General features: G+C 38.7%; 1 protein-coding gene across 2 annotated transcripts in view; it reads left to right on the forward strand.

Moving 5' to 3' along the window:
• Nucleotides 1–7894: 7894 nt before the first annotated feature.
• LOC137294061 (opioid-binding protein/cell adhesion molecule homolog) overlaps nucleotides 7895–18952 on the forward strand; it is a 45842-nt gene continuing 34784 nt past the window's right edge. For both annotated transcript variants that reach the window (XM_067824991.1, XM_067824990.1), the window contains exon 1: nucleotides 7895–8173. In XM_067824991.1, the coding sequence (XP_067681092.1) occupies nucleotides 8104–8173 (70 nt within the window). In that variant the 5' untranslated portion in view covers nucleotides 7895–8103. The remainder of the gene's footprint in view (nucleotides 8174–18952) is intronic.

Raw genomic sequence — 18952 nt, forward strand, 5'->3', positions numbered from 1 at the left:
GATATATTCTCACTATGCTTTTTTCATAGTTGTTGTACTGGAAAGTGATAAACATTTAGGAATTGTTTTGTATATTTTAAGGTAACGAGAATTCAGTTACCTGCCCCAGTACGAAATGATTTGCACTTTGTGGACCTCAGTGTTCTTGGGATACAAATACAGGATCATGGCCAGCATTTTCATGTTAAACGATGACGTAAACAAAATTTATAAGTAGAACAAGAATAACCTTGGGAAGGTGAAAGTAAATAAGTGTGGGAAGTTGGCTTGATAGGCGTCAGGTCTGTTCAGACCGATTGTTCACATCATTGCGCTTCCATCACCAGATGGTCTGTCGATTGCGAAAAAAAATACCAAAAGAAAATCCCCCCCCCCCCCCCCCCCCAAACAAAAAGCCTTTAAGTTCTACAATGAAATTTGTTGTAGACGATTTGAACTTTGGTAGAATAGAACACAAAGTAGTTTATATGTTATTGTTTTTGTTGTAGTGTCCACTGCCTTTATTTAGATCATTTCCACCATCATCTGTATTACGTCGTATGCATTTACAAATTGAAACGTTTCTCCTTTACCGTCATTTCTTAATGGCGTGTCCTACAATGGTGGTGTCGTCTCGTGTAGTATCGTGTCGCTCTATCGAGATCTGGTGACGTTCTGGCGTTTTCATGTTGCACAACTTCGTTTTTGTCGGTATTGCAATTATTCAAGTGGAAATTTCGGTGATAGCCAGATTAAAACTGTAATGATTTGATACAAAGAATTTTTTGTAGAAACACGAGAACCACCATTATATAGTCTAAGTTGAAAACTTAAGTCTTTACTTTTGTTGAATATGAAGCTGTTAGCATTTGCTTCTGCAAGTCTTTGCAATTACAATTGCTTACATCAATGCTCATGATGTTTATCACGGGATTGTCTGGTCTAGACTTTATTATTTACAGACTGTCGTTATGCAGTTGGAATATTGGCTACAGCAAAATTAACCCACAAACAAACTAGAATGAACACGATATAAAAATAAATGCCTACTTTCACTGTGACATGATCAAAGACGACTTGACACCCTCATCCATCGACCTTTTGTGATAGACTTGTAATATTGTGTATACGGAATACTGTTACCTTTTCTTTTCTGTGCGATCACGTGTTGAAAATATCTGCTTAACACTCCATTGCGTTTGTCAATAGACATTACGGATTTATACATGTCGTGTGTTTTTAAGAAGCGTGCCTCGATAGGCAATGTATTTACGACGGAGAGTATCATGTTTAAGGCAAAATGTTCTACTCGTATATTCTGTATACTTGTGCTGTCACAAAATGTATACATTCCATTCTTTTCAAGATAGATTCTCATGTTTTCAGGTATCATGAGTACCATATCTGATGAATACTGGCTCCACTAAACGTGATGTTTTATTTCTCTCCACGAAGTATCTGTAGAGGCTAGGTAGGAAGACGACAGCAGCGTCAGAGTAAAACATTCCATGTACCATACAGTGGGAAATGTGCTTCCGCCGGTAATCCAGTGATCAACAGCATGAACACCGATCTACACAACTAGGATACAGGTGTCAACAAAGTCAGGGAACCCGAGTTCCCACTCCAGTTAGTCGCCTCTTAGGACAAGCATGGGCCACTCAATAAACATTGTCAGCAGAGGTGGTGAATCGGATACATGGTGAATATCGCCATGTCATTATTGTCATTGTGTGCAGAGTTGTTTTTTATTCATCTTGTATAGCCACATGTGGGGCACCGAGTCTAATTTATTTCGATTGAAAGTTTTGCGACCAGAGATAAATGAAATAGCGCATCCCTATTCCTGTAATATCAAATTTAAGTGATATATTGTGGAACGTAACCGAGTTTTGATGCGAGTATCAGATTCTGCATCATGTGCTTCGCGAACGAGTCTCACTTAAGCCAAAAACAATCATGAAAATGTTTAAGTCCAAAGGCAATATGGCTGAAATCGTGATACTACAATTATTCGTATGTTGACAGATTTACAATCGTCCTTCCAGGTCTACTTATTTAATGAAATTTCAAAAACGGTTTCAGTTCCAACATACTGTCTCTTTCAGCGATAGCCCGAAACAGTGAACACTGTGTTACAAAATAATGTGTCTGACGCCAAGCTTTCCAAAAACACGAGTTGAGGATTGTTTCTGCTGCAATGAAATAACACACAGCTGAAACATAAAGCGATCTGGCTTACATAGAACGAGTTTATAAATTATTCACTCGGACGTAGAGACCCCAGATGTCAAAGATCTCACACTTAAGTAATAAAGGTGATTACATGTCCACAATAAGCATGTAGCTGGTGTAACTCGCGGTATCGATTTGAAATAACTGATTGTAAATTGGACCGTTATTCATAAAAAAGAAAGCGTTTTATTGCACACAATGATGGCCATATTTCACTGATATTGGTATCCCTGTAACACTGTAACAATGGTTGATATTAATGACATAGCTAACCTATTCAATTCAAACAGTTATTGTTGGTTCAACAAATGGAGACGATATGAAGACACTAAACAAATGAAATCAAGCTCAGTGGTCGTGAAAACTGTCAACAAAAACTATTTGGTTAATAGCATCTGTTATCTTCAACCAGTGAGGTTTATCTTCAGTCAGTGAGGTTTAACAGCACTTTGAACATTACATCAGTTAGATTTTCGCGTGTCGACTTGATTTGAAAGAAAAGCGTAAAGAAATAGTGGAATTTTCCCAGGTTTGAGTAACAGGGTCCTTCATTATGTTGATGAAGGAAAGAATCTGAATGACAGCAACATCGGATCCTGGTTCGCAAGGAGATATAGACCATTTTGTTCTCGGTTAGGACTCTCTGAAGTAATATTTGGTGCAAAAGTTAGCTTTATAGCTTTAACTTTCTAGCTATTGACATGGATATCAATTTGAAACAGTAGCCCTGTGCTAATACAGGAGCAATTAGGACTACACTACAAACAAGTATAACAGTAGATGTCATGGCTGCAAGGAATGATGTGAATGTTTATGTTCTGTGAGCAATAGTGTGCCATCACAATTTGTGAGAGATTAATATAACTCTGTAACTCAACGAGGCATTCGGCGTTCTGATTCCAACGCCAGCTCCTCTTGCAGCGCATAACCAAGTTCAACCCATTTGGCCACCAACGGCCTATGACACACATTCCAGTCCCTTTCATGCCCAAAACGATTTCAAATGGAGAAAGTTTCGTTGCTACCCAAGGCACTATATATATATATGGCACTGGTGGAGATAGGCACTGATGATTCGCTAATTGACCATGAACACCCTGAAATTCAAACCTGAACCACACGTCTTGCAAACGGGACAATTGGTAGTGCAGTGTGTTACCGGAAAACGACATCACCTTGCACTGTATCGCTGGCTGGCTGCTTTGCTGTTACGAGAAGCAAGGGTTGCTGAAGACCAATTTTAACCTGGATCTTCGCGGAAAAGGACTGTATCGAGTGGGATTGCGCGGTTGACATCCGACCAGATTAGATCCATCGGTGTCAGGATGTATCAAGTTGACACGTACTGCAAGACACGTCTGAGTTATGCAACACGAGTACAGAAACTTTCGACATAATGAAACGTCATCAGCGACATATGTCAACCCAGCAACACGTGTCCGTCGACCATAAATCAAACTGGGCCAAAAGAAATGTGGCAAAATTTTCTCAAGTTCTCAAATGACCTGCCATGGGACTTTCATGTGCCAATGAAAGTACATGTTTTTGAAATACTTTCGGTACCACGATTTGATGGTACAATTTCCATTCATCCTCCACAGGAACATCCGGCGACCCATACCCGGAAATACCCGGAAATTCATCCTCCAACTTTTCTGTACTAACTGAACTCTCCGGCAAAACAGTGACATTTGGATCAGCACCAACTTTGGCTCCCATAAGATCATTACCGATCAACAAATCGACACTCGGAACTGGGAGAAAGTCAAGAACACCAACTTTCACCTCACCTGAAATCAGATCTGAGGTCAAATTCACAAAATGGAGAGGGGCAGAAGAACTGCCACCTATACCCTGAAGCAAAACATCTGAGTTAGCTGAAGCCTCATCAGAAAGAGGCAAAATATCCTTCAAAATCAGAGATCCAGTATCCCTCAAGATAATAACGGGCCGTGGGGTAGAATTATCTCCCATAAGTGACACAGAACCCTTGGAAACAAAGGGCAAAAACTCCTTCCGAACTACAGAATCTTGAGGCTTACTCTCACAAACAAAACTCTCCTAAGAACCACCTGGAAAGAAAGGCTAAGGTGTGATGGACACAAAAGCATTTGGGGAACGTGTAGCCTGATTTCTAAACGGGAGTTGCATACACCAAATGACCTGGCTTCTTACAATACGCACAAACAGGATCAGAACCACTGGTAGCCTTAGGCTTAGACTGAAAAGTATGTGACTGGTTGCCACTAGAATTTTGAACCTGTTCTAACACCATGTAACCTGCATGTCATGAAATATTAACCGGGGAAAAGCCCTTTTGGCCAAAAAAGTTTGTACTACCCGGAGACCTAAAAGAAGTCTTGTGAGTCAAACAATAATCATCTGCCAACATTGCTGCCTTATGTAAGTCATCAGCCTTTTGTTCATCCAAATCAGTTTTAAGGTCAGCATGAACACTGCTTGAAATCTTCCACCAACACTAACTGTCTCAAACCATCAAAATCTGTGATTTCCTTAGACCCACACCACCAATCAAACAATGTTTCCTTTTCTCTAGCAAATGTCTCATTGTCTCTTTTGTGGGCATTTCTGAATTTCTGACTATAAGCTTCAGGCACTAACTCATAAGCTTTCAAAGGGTACTCTTGACAAGATCATAATCTGAGCTTTGTTGTACTGACAAGGCTGAATATGCGTCCTGAGCTTTACCCTTCAAAACAGTTTGCAATAACATAGTCCATGACTCAACAGGCCACTTGAGATTTTCTGCAACTTTCTCAAAATGTAGAAAATATTTGTCAACTTCTTTCTCATTAAAGGGGTACAAGCCTAGCATGTCTTGCAATGTCAAAAGTGAAAGAATCTGAGAGTTGAGAAGGGTTTTCAAGTTTTTTTTCAGAGCAATTTCTGTGTCAACTTGCAATTTCTTCAGTTCTAATTCCTTTCTATTTCTGTCTCTTTCTATTTCCTTCTCCGTCTCAACATTTCCAACTCTTTTTCTTTTTCCAACCTTTTCAATTCTATTTTTTTTCATTTCCAACAGGTCTGAACATTCCTCTGGCACCATTTCCAAAACATCATCTTCAACAATTCCCTTATCAATATAGTGATTCAACACAATTTTCAAAATCTGAAATTTCCTCATTGCAGGTTTTCCATCAAGTTTGGGATGTGAAGAAATTTGCAATAAATCTCATTTACTCAACTGACTAATTGTCTCAGTGTCAGGGGACAATACAAACTTCTCAAGTTCAAATACCATTTTGCTGGTTCCTCAAATGCAGTAATTTGAAATGAATTTCACAAATGGTCTCAAATGTCAAATGAATTCGAGCCCGTACTTTTGTTACAGTTAAGAATTTACCGTGATAAACGATGTAAGAAATCCACTTGAGAACCAGCAAAACAGAACAAAGACAAGTCATAAACGTTCACATTATGTATTATTATGCAACGAGAGCAAGGTATACAAAGTCACAAGTCATTTTCACAATGCTGATTACAAATACAATTCAAGAGAGTCAAAATCTAAGTCAATGGGTCACAAAATACAATATAGCAAACTCACCAAAGTCTTAGTGTGAGATAGAATCAACTATGCAGAATGTTAACACAGCGATCGGTCTGACAGCAGATAATGTAGAATGCCCTCGAATAAATCTCCCGGAAGTAAACACATAGAAAACTGAGCGCAGATAAATTCCGGAAAACCAGAATCCTAAAAGTGTTGACCATCTAGTAAAAGGAAATGTGACCCATCATAATTATCATCCAAATAATTATTACTTAATTAATAACAAAATATACAGAAAATACACACTCGTAACAATCATTCGAACCTTATATTCTTGTCCTTGATCTGGGATGTCCGCATTGAGGTCGATCGTAAATAGTCTGGGTTTGGGTACCTCTTCCATGGCATACACATCGTGTACAGTGAAACTTTGAATGTATTGGCTACTGCACGACGACTTCTGCCAGTTTCAGCAAACCAATATACACTAATGTCAGTAGTAGGATAGTTAAACTTCATTAACAATAACCAGATATCAGGGAACCTTCCTTCAAATTATCAAACTAAGGAATGCTACCCCACGAACGCTTGTGGGACTACTGTATGCTCTACGTCCAACTTTGGGTATTTCGTGTTATATGTTACATTGTACACATAAATATAAAAATTAATATATATTACTCACATAAACGTTCATGTAAAGCATGTTTGTTGTTGACGGTTATTCTAAGGTACGGTATTATCCGAACACAATGCACATGCCTATCTACTTATTCATACACCAAACAAACTCTCTCTCTATCACTCTCTCACACACGGTCTCGCCACCCCTCCCCCTCCCACCCCCTTCTCTCTCGCTCTCTCTCCTTCTCTCTCTCTCACACACACACATATATACGCAATAGTCCAAATGCTAACAGGGTAACTTTCACTGCAGCTATGATGAAAAAATACTTGAAAATATGACATGCAGTTGGGCAAAATCTCTTGCCTAGCATCATTTTCAAAACCGATTCAAGACATTTCTGTTGATAGCTAGCTTTTCATTACAAACCCTTTATAGCTAAACTTCGGAATAAACTGGACTAATTACTCAATAGCGTATTAAGATATTGATCTGACACATTCAACGTATAACCTATAGCATCAGCATTCAATACTTCTGCATCGCTCTTCGTCTGCGGCGCAATCATGTAATACACAGGGCGCTGGGCACGATTCCGTTTCATAACCTTTAAAATATTTCCCAAGCCTCAACTGAAGTAATGTAAAATGTTTAAATAGAGTGGACAAGACGTTGATATATGGATTAAGCTGCAAGAAAAACCCTTAGCATTAGCACATAAGCCTTATTGGTCGAACGACCATATGAGCAATAGAAATTGAAGGCAACCTACTGTTGATACCGCTACTTCGTACAGCTTTACAATTAGCCAGCAATGATGCATTTCCTTTGAAGGCAGTACTGATATAAATAAGGTTCTGTTTCATATACACTTAAAAAATCGATAGTTTCTCTTTGTCTATTAAGACTATTAATATGTATCGCAATCCTCAAGTTGGGGTTCTTCTGTTCTTATAAAAACACTTTGCTTGGTTGGTCTTAACTTCTCGACTGGTTATCCGTTCCATTGTGACCCATGATCAATGATTCAGTGAGGAAGTGAAGCTTAATGACTCATTCAAATCTGTTTAGTCCTTTCGTCTGGGTTAAGGGTAAGGCATTGGTTATAGAGTGACACAAAAGCAAGTTCTATAACACACAGAGCGTGTATTCTCCTGTAGGAAGTTACAGGGGGTGAGCACACCGCCAGACGGACAACAGTAGTTTGTACGCCATGCTGTACAAATGTGTGGAAACGGTTTGAGGGAACACGATAAGCTTCCTAGAGCCGGTGATCTGGGGTATCTTTCCAGTTCCATCACGGAACATGCAAGAACGTGATTAGTTGGTTTCCGCCTCTTCTCCCTGTTCTGTGCTTGCCGTTTTGTGATAGATTATTCACCCGCCTGCCATGTGTACAGTCAGTTGCTTTGGAGTGTGAGGGTCAGGAGTCAATGTGCAAATTGAAAGTAACCGTGAAGTCCGGAGCCTGTGATTGGCTGTTTGTTTTGGAGCTGTGACACACCAAGTGAACAGGAAGCTAGCATCTATAGGGCGAGTGTGACAACTAGTGTGACTCCCAGCTGTGAGCGGCCCTCACACTGCCATTCTTTCTAGCAAATTGGTTTGATTAACACATGAGTGAGTGTCGAGATAGTAACGTTCATCCTGGCATGCCGCCTCTATTCTGTGGCTGACGACAGCTTTCGGACCAACTGTTATCTATCGCAGAACTTCGTAAGAGATACAGATTAACCCGCGAAGCGTGACAATGGGTTTACTGTTATACATGCAGTCATGTGTCATTGTGACTCTGTGCCTGGTTCCTGCAATATCAATAGGTGAGTGGGAATTTTCAAGTTTATTTACGCTTTCCGAATGCTTATTTTTATTTGTTCGATATCATGATTTTTTATGATTTAGATGGAAATGCACATGTGTGCGGGCTTGTATGTGTGCCTGTCATATTTTGTAAGTACATTCTGTATGTTTTATGGAATATTATCTCATACATTTAAATGACATACTCAATATGTTATACTGTACATTGTCCAGAGTAACAACAAATATTTTCATAAATATTTTGTCAAAGCAATATGTACTTACAATATGTACTTAAATGTACTTACAATTTGCACATATTTATTTATTTTCACTAGTTTTAACATATTTCTCTGTGTGAATTGTCCGAAAAAGAAACGTTTCAGATCACGGTTTCTTGCTAGGTTGCTTGGCATTTTGTGTTCTTATCTGGACACTTGCTGAACACAGATCTGTCGCAGATTGTTTAATTTTCTCACTTGAAGTTCCTCGTGTCTCTCAAACACCGCTGTACCAGATTGGATGTCTGATTACCTTCACGTTGAATATTCATCACATGCTAATGACCACGTGGAGATTACCGTCTGTCAGACTGCGTATAGCTATCGGTACTGCCGATATTCTCATACTGCATATGACTTGCCTCCCGTTGCCGACCTTTATTAATGGCGCAATTTCGCATGATTGATGACTTGGGCCGAGGGTGTCACTCGAGAGGGTCTAAGAAAGATCTTCCGATTCCTCCCAGGGAGACGCGATCCCTCTATTCTGGAAGGATCAACCGCCTTCCCGTATGCCAAGAGTCATTGGTTTTTAAGTCAACATAAATCCCTTAATTCAGTTTCTCACTGCCTCGGCTTACTGTGGGCTAACAGCGGGGCCGTTGCGTGATGCGCCTTCTGACGAAAACCCCTGCGTTATTAGGAAACTGCATTTTTTTGCTTTTCTCAAGTTAGCTACAATTTTTGTCAAAGGCTCCGACGGGAATCCTTCACTGTTAATCCTAATGGAATGTGTTTGTACGGCACGTTTGTAATTACATACGTTCTAAGCAATTTACAACTTGAACAAACATTAACAAACCTACTTGAAATCTCTTTTTATACCGGGTTAATGAATTCGCCTTTCTTGTCACATACACCACGCGTTAACGCTGAGGAAATGATCTAAACGGGCAGAGAAGGAACAACGTATATTAGCTCAGAAAGAAGCAGATATTGCCCGGAAAAACGAGACCTTAGCATGTTTAAAACCCACAGGGCTACGGATATGGGGCTATTAGTTTTGGTAATTCTAACTGAAACTGAACTTACTCTAATCCGTGTCTATTGCAGTATTGCTTTATTGTTCGCCATGATGTCATGTGCGTACCTTTGGCAAACAGTTGAAGATGGTTTAAACACAAGTCACGTAATACTATAACTTCATCGTGGCACTAAACAACCCATGAACAACCGTTTTCCTGAAATATTTATCATTCTTTACAGATGAAGACTCGTTTTAACAGCTTACATTATTCGAAGTAAAACCTCTTTGTTGTTCGTAATAAATGAATATCTATCTTTTATGAATCATTAAACGAAGCTTACTAGGTTACAACGATTTCTGCGTCAACTTATATCCCCTATTCATCACACTTCTACTTATATTGATTATCTAAGAATGTGAATATATTATGAATGCAATATAATTGAATCTTTATTGTATATGTGATAGAGTTTACGGTGTTCATACATTATTGAGTGAAGATGGTCACAAATGAGAAGTTCAACTCTTTTAAAACCAGCAAGTGGTCGCTGACACTGATTCACAAACATTTCAGGCCGGGTTAGCGTGAAACACCGAACATGGCTACCGGAATATCTGTCCGTAGCGTTTGAATACATGCTTGCATATACAACTGGATATCGCAATACGCTCCGCGTATAGGTACGATGAAATTCGGCATACTACTGTATGGACTGTGGTGTGAAAGCTTAATGGAAGACGAAACGAAGTGAATCTCAGACCTGTGGCATCTGGGGATGATAAACATGAAAACATTATCGGGGGAATCCAGCTCCACGAACATGGGCACAGATGTGCCTCGATTGTTGTAATACACTTAACGTTTACACTGTTAGAGTTGAAACCAGAATAAGACGTTGCTCTCAGGGTTAAAAAGATTGCCTATCTTCTTGAACACTCATAATTTAACAGCAGACCTACATCTACTGATGTTGCATCTGAACAACCTCTTCCTGGTGGTGACGTCATGGAGCTGGAACGAGCTGTAGCTACCACTGTGGAATGGCCTTGACATGTCACCACTGGAGAAATATACGTCAGTTCTTTCGTAAGGTGTGACGTAGGCACTGTCTCGATTGGTCAAGGGTGTTGTTCATTAACGAGTGCTGGTTCAAATTCGGTTCAAATCCTGATGATCAGATGCGGATGTATCAATGGCGAGGTGATCGATTTGTTCTGGGATACATCCAAGAGATTTACCTTTTAGGAAGCAGTAGCGTCATGCTGTGGGATCTGTGGTGAAAGGAAGATAAGCCCCATTATCGTGGAAACTTGAAGTGACATGGATGTTTTTCTGCAGCCAGATGTCCTTCACCTTTACTGCCCGAATACCCACAACGCATCTGCATTACCAGGGCAACCGCGTTCATCTGACTGGGCATCAGATACTTTGTCTTAAAGTGCGGGGCGACGTTAAACACCTAGAACATACGTTATTAGAGGACTGGGATCACATACTCACCAGGATGGTCAAAGTTATTGAAGCTATTGCTAAAGTGCTGTTGGAAGCCTTCAGAAGTCTGTTTTCTTGATCTGTTTGAGTGTGAGAGTTGGCGATCATCACAGATGAGTGAGTGAGTGGGTGATTGTTGATTTAAAGGCGCCAATGACTATTCAGATTTTAAAACCCAGGGAAATGTAAAATAATGTAAATATGTGTCATTTTTCTCTTCAAACGTATTTCATCACACCTATACCTGCCATTAGCATTATGGTTTGTGAGTGAGTTTTCGTATTTTAATCAAAATCATGGACGAATCACGTTTGGTGAATATTAGAAAAGGGCTTCACGTATATTAACCATTTTCAAAATAGAAAGATGCGTGTACTCTGGGCACATGGTTTCACCGCTGCCTCGGCTTGATCAGTTGCAATTCTAATTACTGTATTATCAACCTAAACCAATTAAGCTGGAGGGTTCAAAGTGTCGTATTTCCTTGTTGTTGTCATTATATACTGAACACCAAAAGGAAAGCAACTCTGGCATTTTTGTGATTTTTTAAAATAGAAGACATAAACATGAACACTTGCGTTTATGAGATTTCGATTTTAAAAAAATTCGTTTATTTTGCTTTTCAGTATATATCGTAAACGCTTCTTTACTGAGAGATGTATCTGCTAATATTAGCATACAGTTAATTGTTTTCAAAAATTCCAATGAGAGTGCTTAATGAAAGTAACTTAATGAACTCAAAGATACACTTATGTAAAGTGGGTTTGTGTGCCTAAGAAGTATCTATGTTATATACTAGCCAACCGTCCATAGTGTTTAAATGGGAACGTGAACATTTAGTTCGTTTGCATCAGCACTTTCTCGCTGCTCTCATGTATGATCTTAAAGACGAAGTCGTCAGCTGTCAGTTAAGCCTCTATTTATAAGCTCCTTTTACGAGTCTGTTCAGTAATACATTGTGCATGATGACATCTTTGATTGAAGTGATATTAACAGGAGTTTATTTGTTACATTAACATTGCACAGTGATCTCTAATATGCATTTATCAGTTTCGTTTCCCTCATTTCAATCGAAATATAATTTTACAACATGCAAATGCGCCGAAAAACTACAATTCTTTAGTTTCATCTTCTGAAAGTATAGTGTATTAAACATATCACATGAATACCTTATCGCCAGAACAGAAGCATACAGGAATTATAAGCAATGAACCTTCCTGGTAATGTCTTTCGAATGACTCTTCTCGTAACCTTTAACACTATCGCAACCGTCGCTTCCTTTAATGAGTTCTAAGCGAGGCACTATTGGTGAGATAATGCTCTTGTTCCATGAACAAGAAAACGATTAAACATGTAGTGTTAGTGACTCCCGCCGAATAGCCCGATGCATTATTGAGAGTACATATCACGCCTGATTTAACGCTGACCGTTAAGGAATCATAGTGGAATCATGTACTTCATGTTGAAAATGTGGGTCTGTTCAGATCTTCGGAACGTTTCAATTTGGAATTCATATAAGTCTCGGGTTGCCAAAACAAATTGTGGAAGGGTAGAAATAGGATGCTTTTGGAAACTTTAAAGGAAATCAAATCGTTACGTAGTGAAAAGAAGCGTCGGACCTTCTTCACTGAATCGATACGTTTCATTTATAACTGGTGAGAAATCTTGGAGATGAACGATACGGAATCTCCGCCCAGAACAAGGACGAGCATGTAAATTGTAATGCTAATCGGAATTGTACACCATCCCTTGCTTATCTCGGTGAATCCAATGGCATTGACATTTCCCCATAGAGTTTTCACATTTCGACTTAATACGTAAAATATGTATCAGATATTCGCGGTTGTTCCTTAAACATTCTAGTTGTGATGTTTGAAGCATCTTGGTGTGAGCATTTTAAGCTATTTACAGATTAATTCATGGAAATACACTCTATAAACTGTAAACGCTCTTTTAGGAGCTTAAATATTTAACCGACATTTATCATACATAATGAATCGATTTTCAGTCAAAATGTTGGACACAATCTAGTCTTTCATAATGTCCATTTGTTTTGGTAGATAGTGACATATAATGACATGCATGCTAAAATGTAACAATGTTGATGCTCTTAATGTGAACTTTCATTAACGTGCTTAATATTGAAATAGGAGTCTGTACTTTTTGTAACGATCGGTTTTTTTAAACAGAGACTTATGTAAAATAAGGTATATTTTATACACACAAACCAGGAACTCAAACTGGAGATGAGAAATGTTTTAAACAGCGCCCTTTCAGCTCCGTAATGCACGGGATTAGGTGTCATCCCCGGCGTTTGATTTCATCAAAGTTTCTCTCGAGGCCCAATCTCATCAAAATGAGATATTTTACTCCGATACAATCCCTCTCTTTGTGAAATTCTGGGAAACTTTCACGCCAGGTCACGTCAGGTGAACTATGGGCGGAGATTGACCATACGGTCAAAATGAAGGATGTGTTGCTTTTCGAGCCAATACGAAGTCAATTTAAAAAAAAATAATACCCTAAGCATTTGTCTTTGTCTCCTTAGAAACGTTCTAGCTGTGCAAACTAAACTTATCACAAAGTACAATTATACCACGGCATAACTACTAACCACACCCCCTCCTACTACTACTTATAAATACAAGTACTACCAGGTCTACTACTACTGCTGCTGCTGTTACTACTACTACTACTACTACTACTGCTGCTGCTGCTGCTGCTGCTGCTGCTGCTGCTGCTGCTGCTACTACTACTACGACGACGTATATATATTCCAACTACTAGTAAGTCTACTCTCAGTACTGCTACTACTTAAGAATACCACTGCTACTACTATGTCTACTACTACTACTACTACTGCTGCTGCTGCTGCTGCTGCTACTACTACTACAAAGTCTACTACTACAACAACTACTACTACTACTACTACTACTACTTAGTACTCTGTGTAGATACCATGGCGTCCGGAACTCAGGCCAGACGCCGCGCTACAAGAATGATCGTCTCAGCGCGTAAGCACAATCCGTGGGAGTCGCGTTGGTCAGGGAAGGGAACAATCGTTTAACTAAAGGAGGACCATAATAAACTAAAATTGGATTTAAAAATCAATTAAAATTATCTGATTTATGTATATAATCCCAATACTCAGTCTGCATTTTTAACAGGAATATGACTGTAGTGATCTTTATATGCTGCATCACATGCCGAGAGGTACTTGTACATTGAACTGACAAACAATACCATGTGAAGTGGACCTCCGGTATCCTTCTCCTCGTGTTGCACACACTTGGCTGCCACTTATCTAACGACACTTGTCTAACATTTGAGTAATTCTTGTGTAATCATTGTCTAACATTTGACAAAATGTTTAAAGGTTGCATGTCCCAATTTACTATCCATCAGATAAAAAACGCTTGGATTTCATAATCACATATGTACAGGCGCACGTATTTTCAAGGACAATCCTGAACGCCGAGTACTGGTCTTTGATGCTGTACATACATTTCTGCGCTTGTGTATTGTTGTTGTTGTTATTTTGTCAATGTACGTGAATCTGGAAGTAGAGTGTTGGTTATGTATATGTTCGGCGTTATAGTGTTCAAGGCATATCAAAAGTGAAGCCAAAATCTCATCGTCTCATGATGTGGAGTCAGTGATGTGTGACGTCGTGAATGAACACCAATGAAAGGTCTAGGTTAAGAATGTGCCAGATTTCCCTGTGCTATCTGGAACCAGCACCACAATACTGGACCTCGCTCCAACAATACCATGGAGAGGTTTCACAGTGGACTGAAGAAGAGAATGCCCCGGTGACATCCCAACATTTACCAGTTCGTCAAGGAAGTCAATGAAGTCCCTGTAAGGAGACAGCAGATACATGGGTTAGACGATAGGCATGTCTTGCTGGTGCTGGGAAACGTCGTGCACTTATTGACAGGGACAGCTGCAGAATGCAGAGACAAACGCTACACCTTGCAAGTGGACAAAACCCTGTGATGCAGTTTCTAGATGCAGTTGGACATTTACTGAATTTACAATACTATGACTGAATTACGCAATTATTCGGTCAATGTTAGGATTTTAAGTGTAGACTGGATCACTGGTGTGTTGAATGCCGAGCGTCCACATTGAACAGGTGCAGAGAAACGTACATGGATGTTAGGACCAGTACATCGTTCTGGGTGTCATGAAATCAGACGGGAAATAACTCAAGGACGACTCATTTGTCACTGTGGGGTGGTTGGTGGGGTGGGGTTGGGGTGTTGTCAGTGTCATATAACATGTGTGTTCACTGCATTAACTCTGGTGACTGCTCTGCCAAAAACGTTCCACGTAAAGGCTTTTGACTTCGTTTTTTTTGATAATATTATCTAATTGAAAAAACATTATCCAATAACCAACTTCCAAACAGCTCATAGTAATACAAAATATAATTCCAAGCACAGTCACGAAACAAACATGCTCGAACACGATCAATTAAAGTGTGTACTCTACCACTAACGCAAACATATCACTACAGCCTCGTCTAACTCCACTAAGTAACATGTATCTAATTAAAACTGGTCTTCTAGTTCGCATATAATTCAATATAATCAGCTATTGCTAACTTAAGAAAACAAAATCATTATATTGAAATAAGACAATCACAAACTCTAAAAAGTACAAGAACAATTTGTTAAGGAAACAGTGAAATACTAATCACAAAAATACAAAAACAAAACATAGAAATAAACAATACAATTACCGAAAACCATCACGTAGCTCCTCCCTTACCACTGGTAAATTTTCGAATTCACACTTCAGTTTTAAGCATGCAATCCTAACGCTTTTCATTAAATTTAACTGAAACTTGGTCCTGTGTTACACGTATGGTACACATGTGTGTGACACGGATCGAAAACGCGTTGCACATGCGTTGCACAGCCCTGTTACATTGGACTCACACCCGTTGCACTACCGTGTCACACACATGTTACACGCGATTTCAACGCGTTCAGGGGGAATAAACTTTTTGGCAGTAGTGCACCACCACCACCACCACCACCACTACTACTACTACTACTACTACTACTACTACTACTACTACTACTACTACTACTACTACTAAGTAGATACATTGACGCTCAGAAATAAAAGTGCATTAATTATCCAAAAGAATTATTTTAATATCTAATCCGTATTATTCTGAAAAGGAATCTCCTCGATTGCGTTCGATTTTGAGATACAAAAATAGGAAATGCTTGTCTTAATGCTTTCGCACTCTTACCAAGAATTTAGAATCTGATTAGAAACCTTATGTTACTCCTCATAGGGGAGTTCTCAGATCTTTATAACGGTATTGTCTCGGTGTGAAAGATCTGATTTCAAGGAGTTTGTATCGACATTCTGTGAAGACGATTGTGATCGAGTGTTTTCCCAACTTCGTATATACGGGTCAAGGATTCATTTTCCCCAAACACCTATTATCAGCATTATGTATGCCTTAGATCTACGTTAAAGCATGCGAGTCATGATCGCCCTAGGACAAATATCAAGGCTTGAAAAGGGACCCCGAACACAATTAATTTCATATACGTTTGGAGATGCTGCAAGATTTAGCATATTCATCTGTAGGGAGGCAAAACAAATATGTGTATTTTTAGTTTCCTAAAGTACAACACGATTCAGTCAACATTTAGCAAGTCATTTAAACAAATATATATAGCCACTTCAGAAGCCATTAGAAAAGTGAACAATCATATACAACTATTGCACTTACAATGTAACAAGCTATTAAAATAAACATATACAATCACTTCTAATATACTACAAGCCATGCAGATATATAAAAATATACATAACCGGTTTAACCTCCTTTCACCAAACAATATGAATAAAGGTATGCGACCACTTAATAGATTATATAAGAGGTTATATAGGCAAAGAGATATAAACACTGTTCACATCTTGTAACAAGACATGTAAACAAATATGCTCGCTATCAAAGTTTAGATTCACTTTTGTAAATGTAGTCACTTAGCTCAGTCAACTGTTCTAAACTAGATTTTTCAAAATACCCCACACTGATTATAGGTACTGTTTACACATGAACTGATGTACAATACAAGTTCAATAAGTAGTGAAAATTCTTAACAAGACATTACACCAAAACGCAGGTGTTTACATGCACCGTATTTGCACATGCTTTACGGCAATTTGATGCATGAGCCTGGTGCATTTCGTCTGCTTAAGGTCTGCAGTTGGTTCTCCAAAGTTAGTGAAGAAATTAATCTTCGATGTTACCATATATATAACTATAACATAATTTGAGTACTTTAAGTGGGTCTAAGTCTTGATGGTTAATATATATTAAGCTTTGCAAAGCATATGAATAAACATGCAATCGCTTCTCAGTAAGGCATATAAGCAAAGAAATGTAAACACTTTCAGACCATTTAACAAATCATTACGGACAAATATCTATTATATAATCACTTCTCACGCTATACGGTAAAAATATGAACAAGCATTATACAGTTCGTTGCAAATGACAAAACAATAAACACGTTTGACCCCATTACAAGCATGTAGAACCGCACCGTTTAACACGAAATTTGAACAAACATGCTACCGTAATATACATTACTTTTATCAAACCAAATTAAAAAGGAATACAATCGTTTCATAAACTATTAAGCAAACATATGCAGTCGTTTCAGAGATTAAAGAAGAAATGATAATCAGCATGGCTTGCACAGGTTTCAAAATGCGATCTCTCTCAGATATGTACACGTCGTCATAACGTCGCTATCAGAGAATAATTATGTTCGTAACCGTTTCACACATTGTGTCATCAACCAATGCCATATTGATAACTGTTAAACAAGCCATATGAGCAACATATTTCTGATTTGTAAACATAACGGCAGGTTCAGATATTCTTCAATGACAACGTTCAGGTATAGATGCTTGCACCTTTATCGAGGAAATGAGTTAGCACGTATAGTTTTACGCCGCGTTAAGCACAATTACTGCAATATCACAGCCGGAACACCATAAATAATGGGTTTTAAACATTGAACTCATGTGATGAGCGGACGCTTTAACCACAAGGATACCAAATCGCGCCGTCAAGTACATAACGAGCACTAGCATATGTACCTTAGCATGCACGCATGCATGCATGGATACATACATACATACATACATACATACATACATACATACATACATACATACATACATACATACATACATACATACATACATACATACATACATACATACTAATGTCTATCTAAGTAAGGGTCAAAATGCTAAAGTTGACCCACAGGGTTGAAATTTGTGCGTTTATTGTTGGTAGTCCATTTAGAGAAGGAATGTGATGATAGTGGACACGTAATTCTGTATGCATAAAATCGAAGCTTGTATGTTAACAGAATGTTTAAATCATTTGCCAGTTTGACTTAATATTGACAGCTCTGCAGTGCATTAAAAATCTTCGCGCTTCTTATTCTATTTCCTTAACAAACGGAATATCGTATTTCAATAAGACTGAGTCGGATTACCTGGGGCGCACCAGGAACTGTATAAATGTGAAATTTCGTTTTTCCACACCACCGGATCGCTATCATTGTTGCTCTTAATGATTCAAGTTGATAGAATGCGGTGAAGCAGTATGAAATATAATAATCTTCTAGAACCTGTCAGAAGAGTGTGTTCAAATCTTAAAAGTATTCGCATCTAAATTGGCCAACACGACATACGAGAATTGCATTAATATTGCGACAGTAAGTTTGAAAATCCGACCTCTAGGATCAATATGATTAGAAAATTGTAAAATTGAGTTTGTCCGTTTGGTTAAGGTTTGTTAGGCTAAACTTGTAGAGCTGTATTTGAATATTTCGATTATCATTTGAAAGACATGAAGAGAAAATTAGATCTTTGTTGTACAATGTGTTAGTTATTTTCATTTCGTAGACAGCGGACGTGTATGGCCATTTGCCAGCTTGAAATGTGTTGGACGAGACATAAAGAGACTTATTACAAGAAGCAACGCATATTGATATCTCGTAAA

The sequence above is a fragment of the Haliotis asinina genome, chromosome 8 (assembly GCF_037392515.1).
Source record: "Haliotis asinina isolate JCU_RB_2024 chromosome 8, JCU_Hal_asi_v2, whole genome shotgun sequence".
Taxonomy (NCBI): Eukaryota; Metazoa; Mollusca; class Gastropoda; order Lepetellida; family Haliotidae; genus Haliotis; species Haliotis asinina.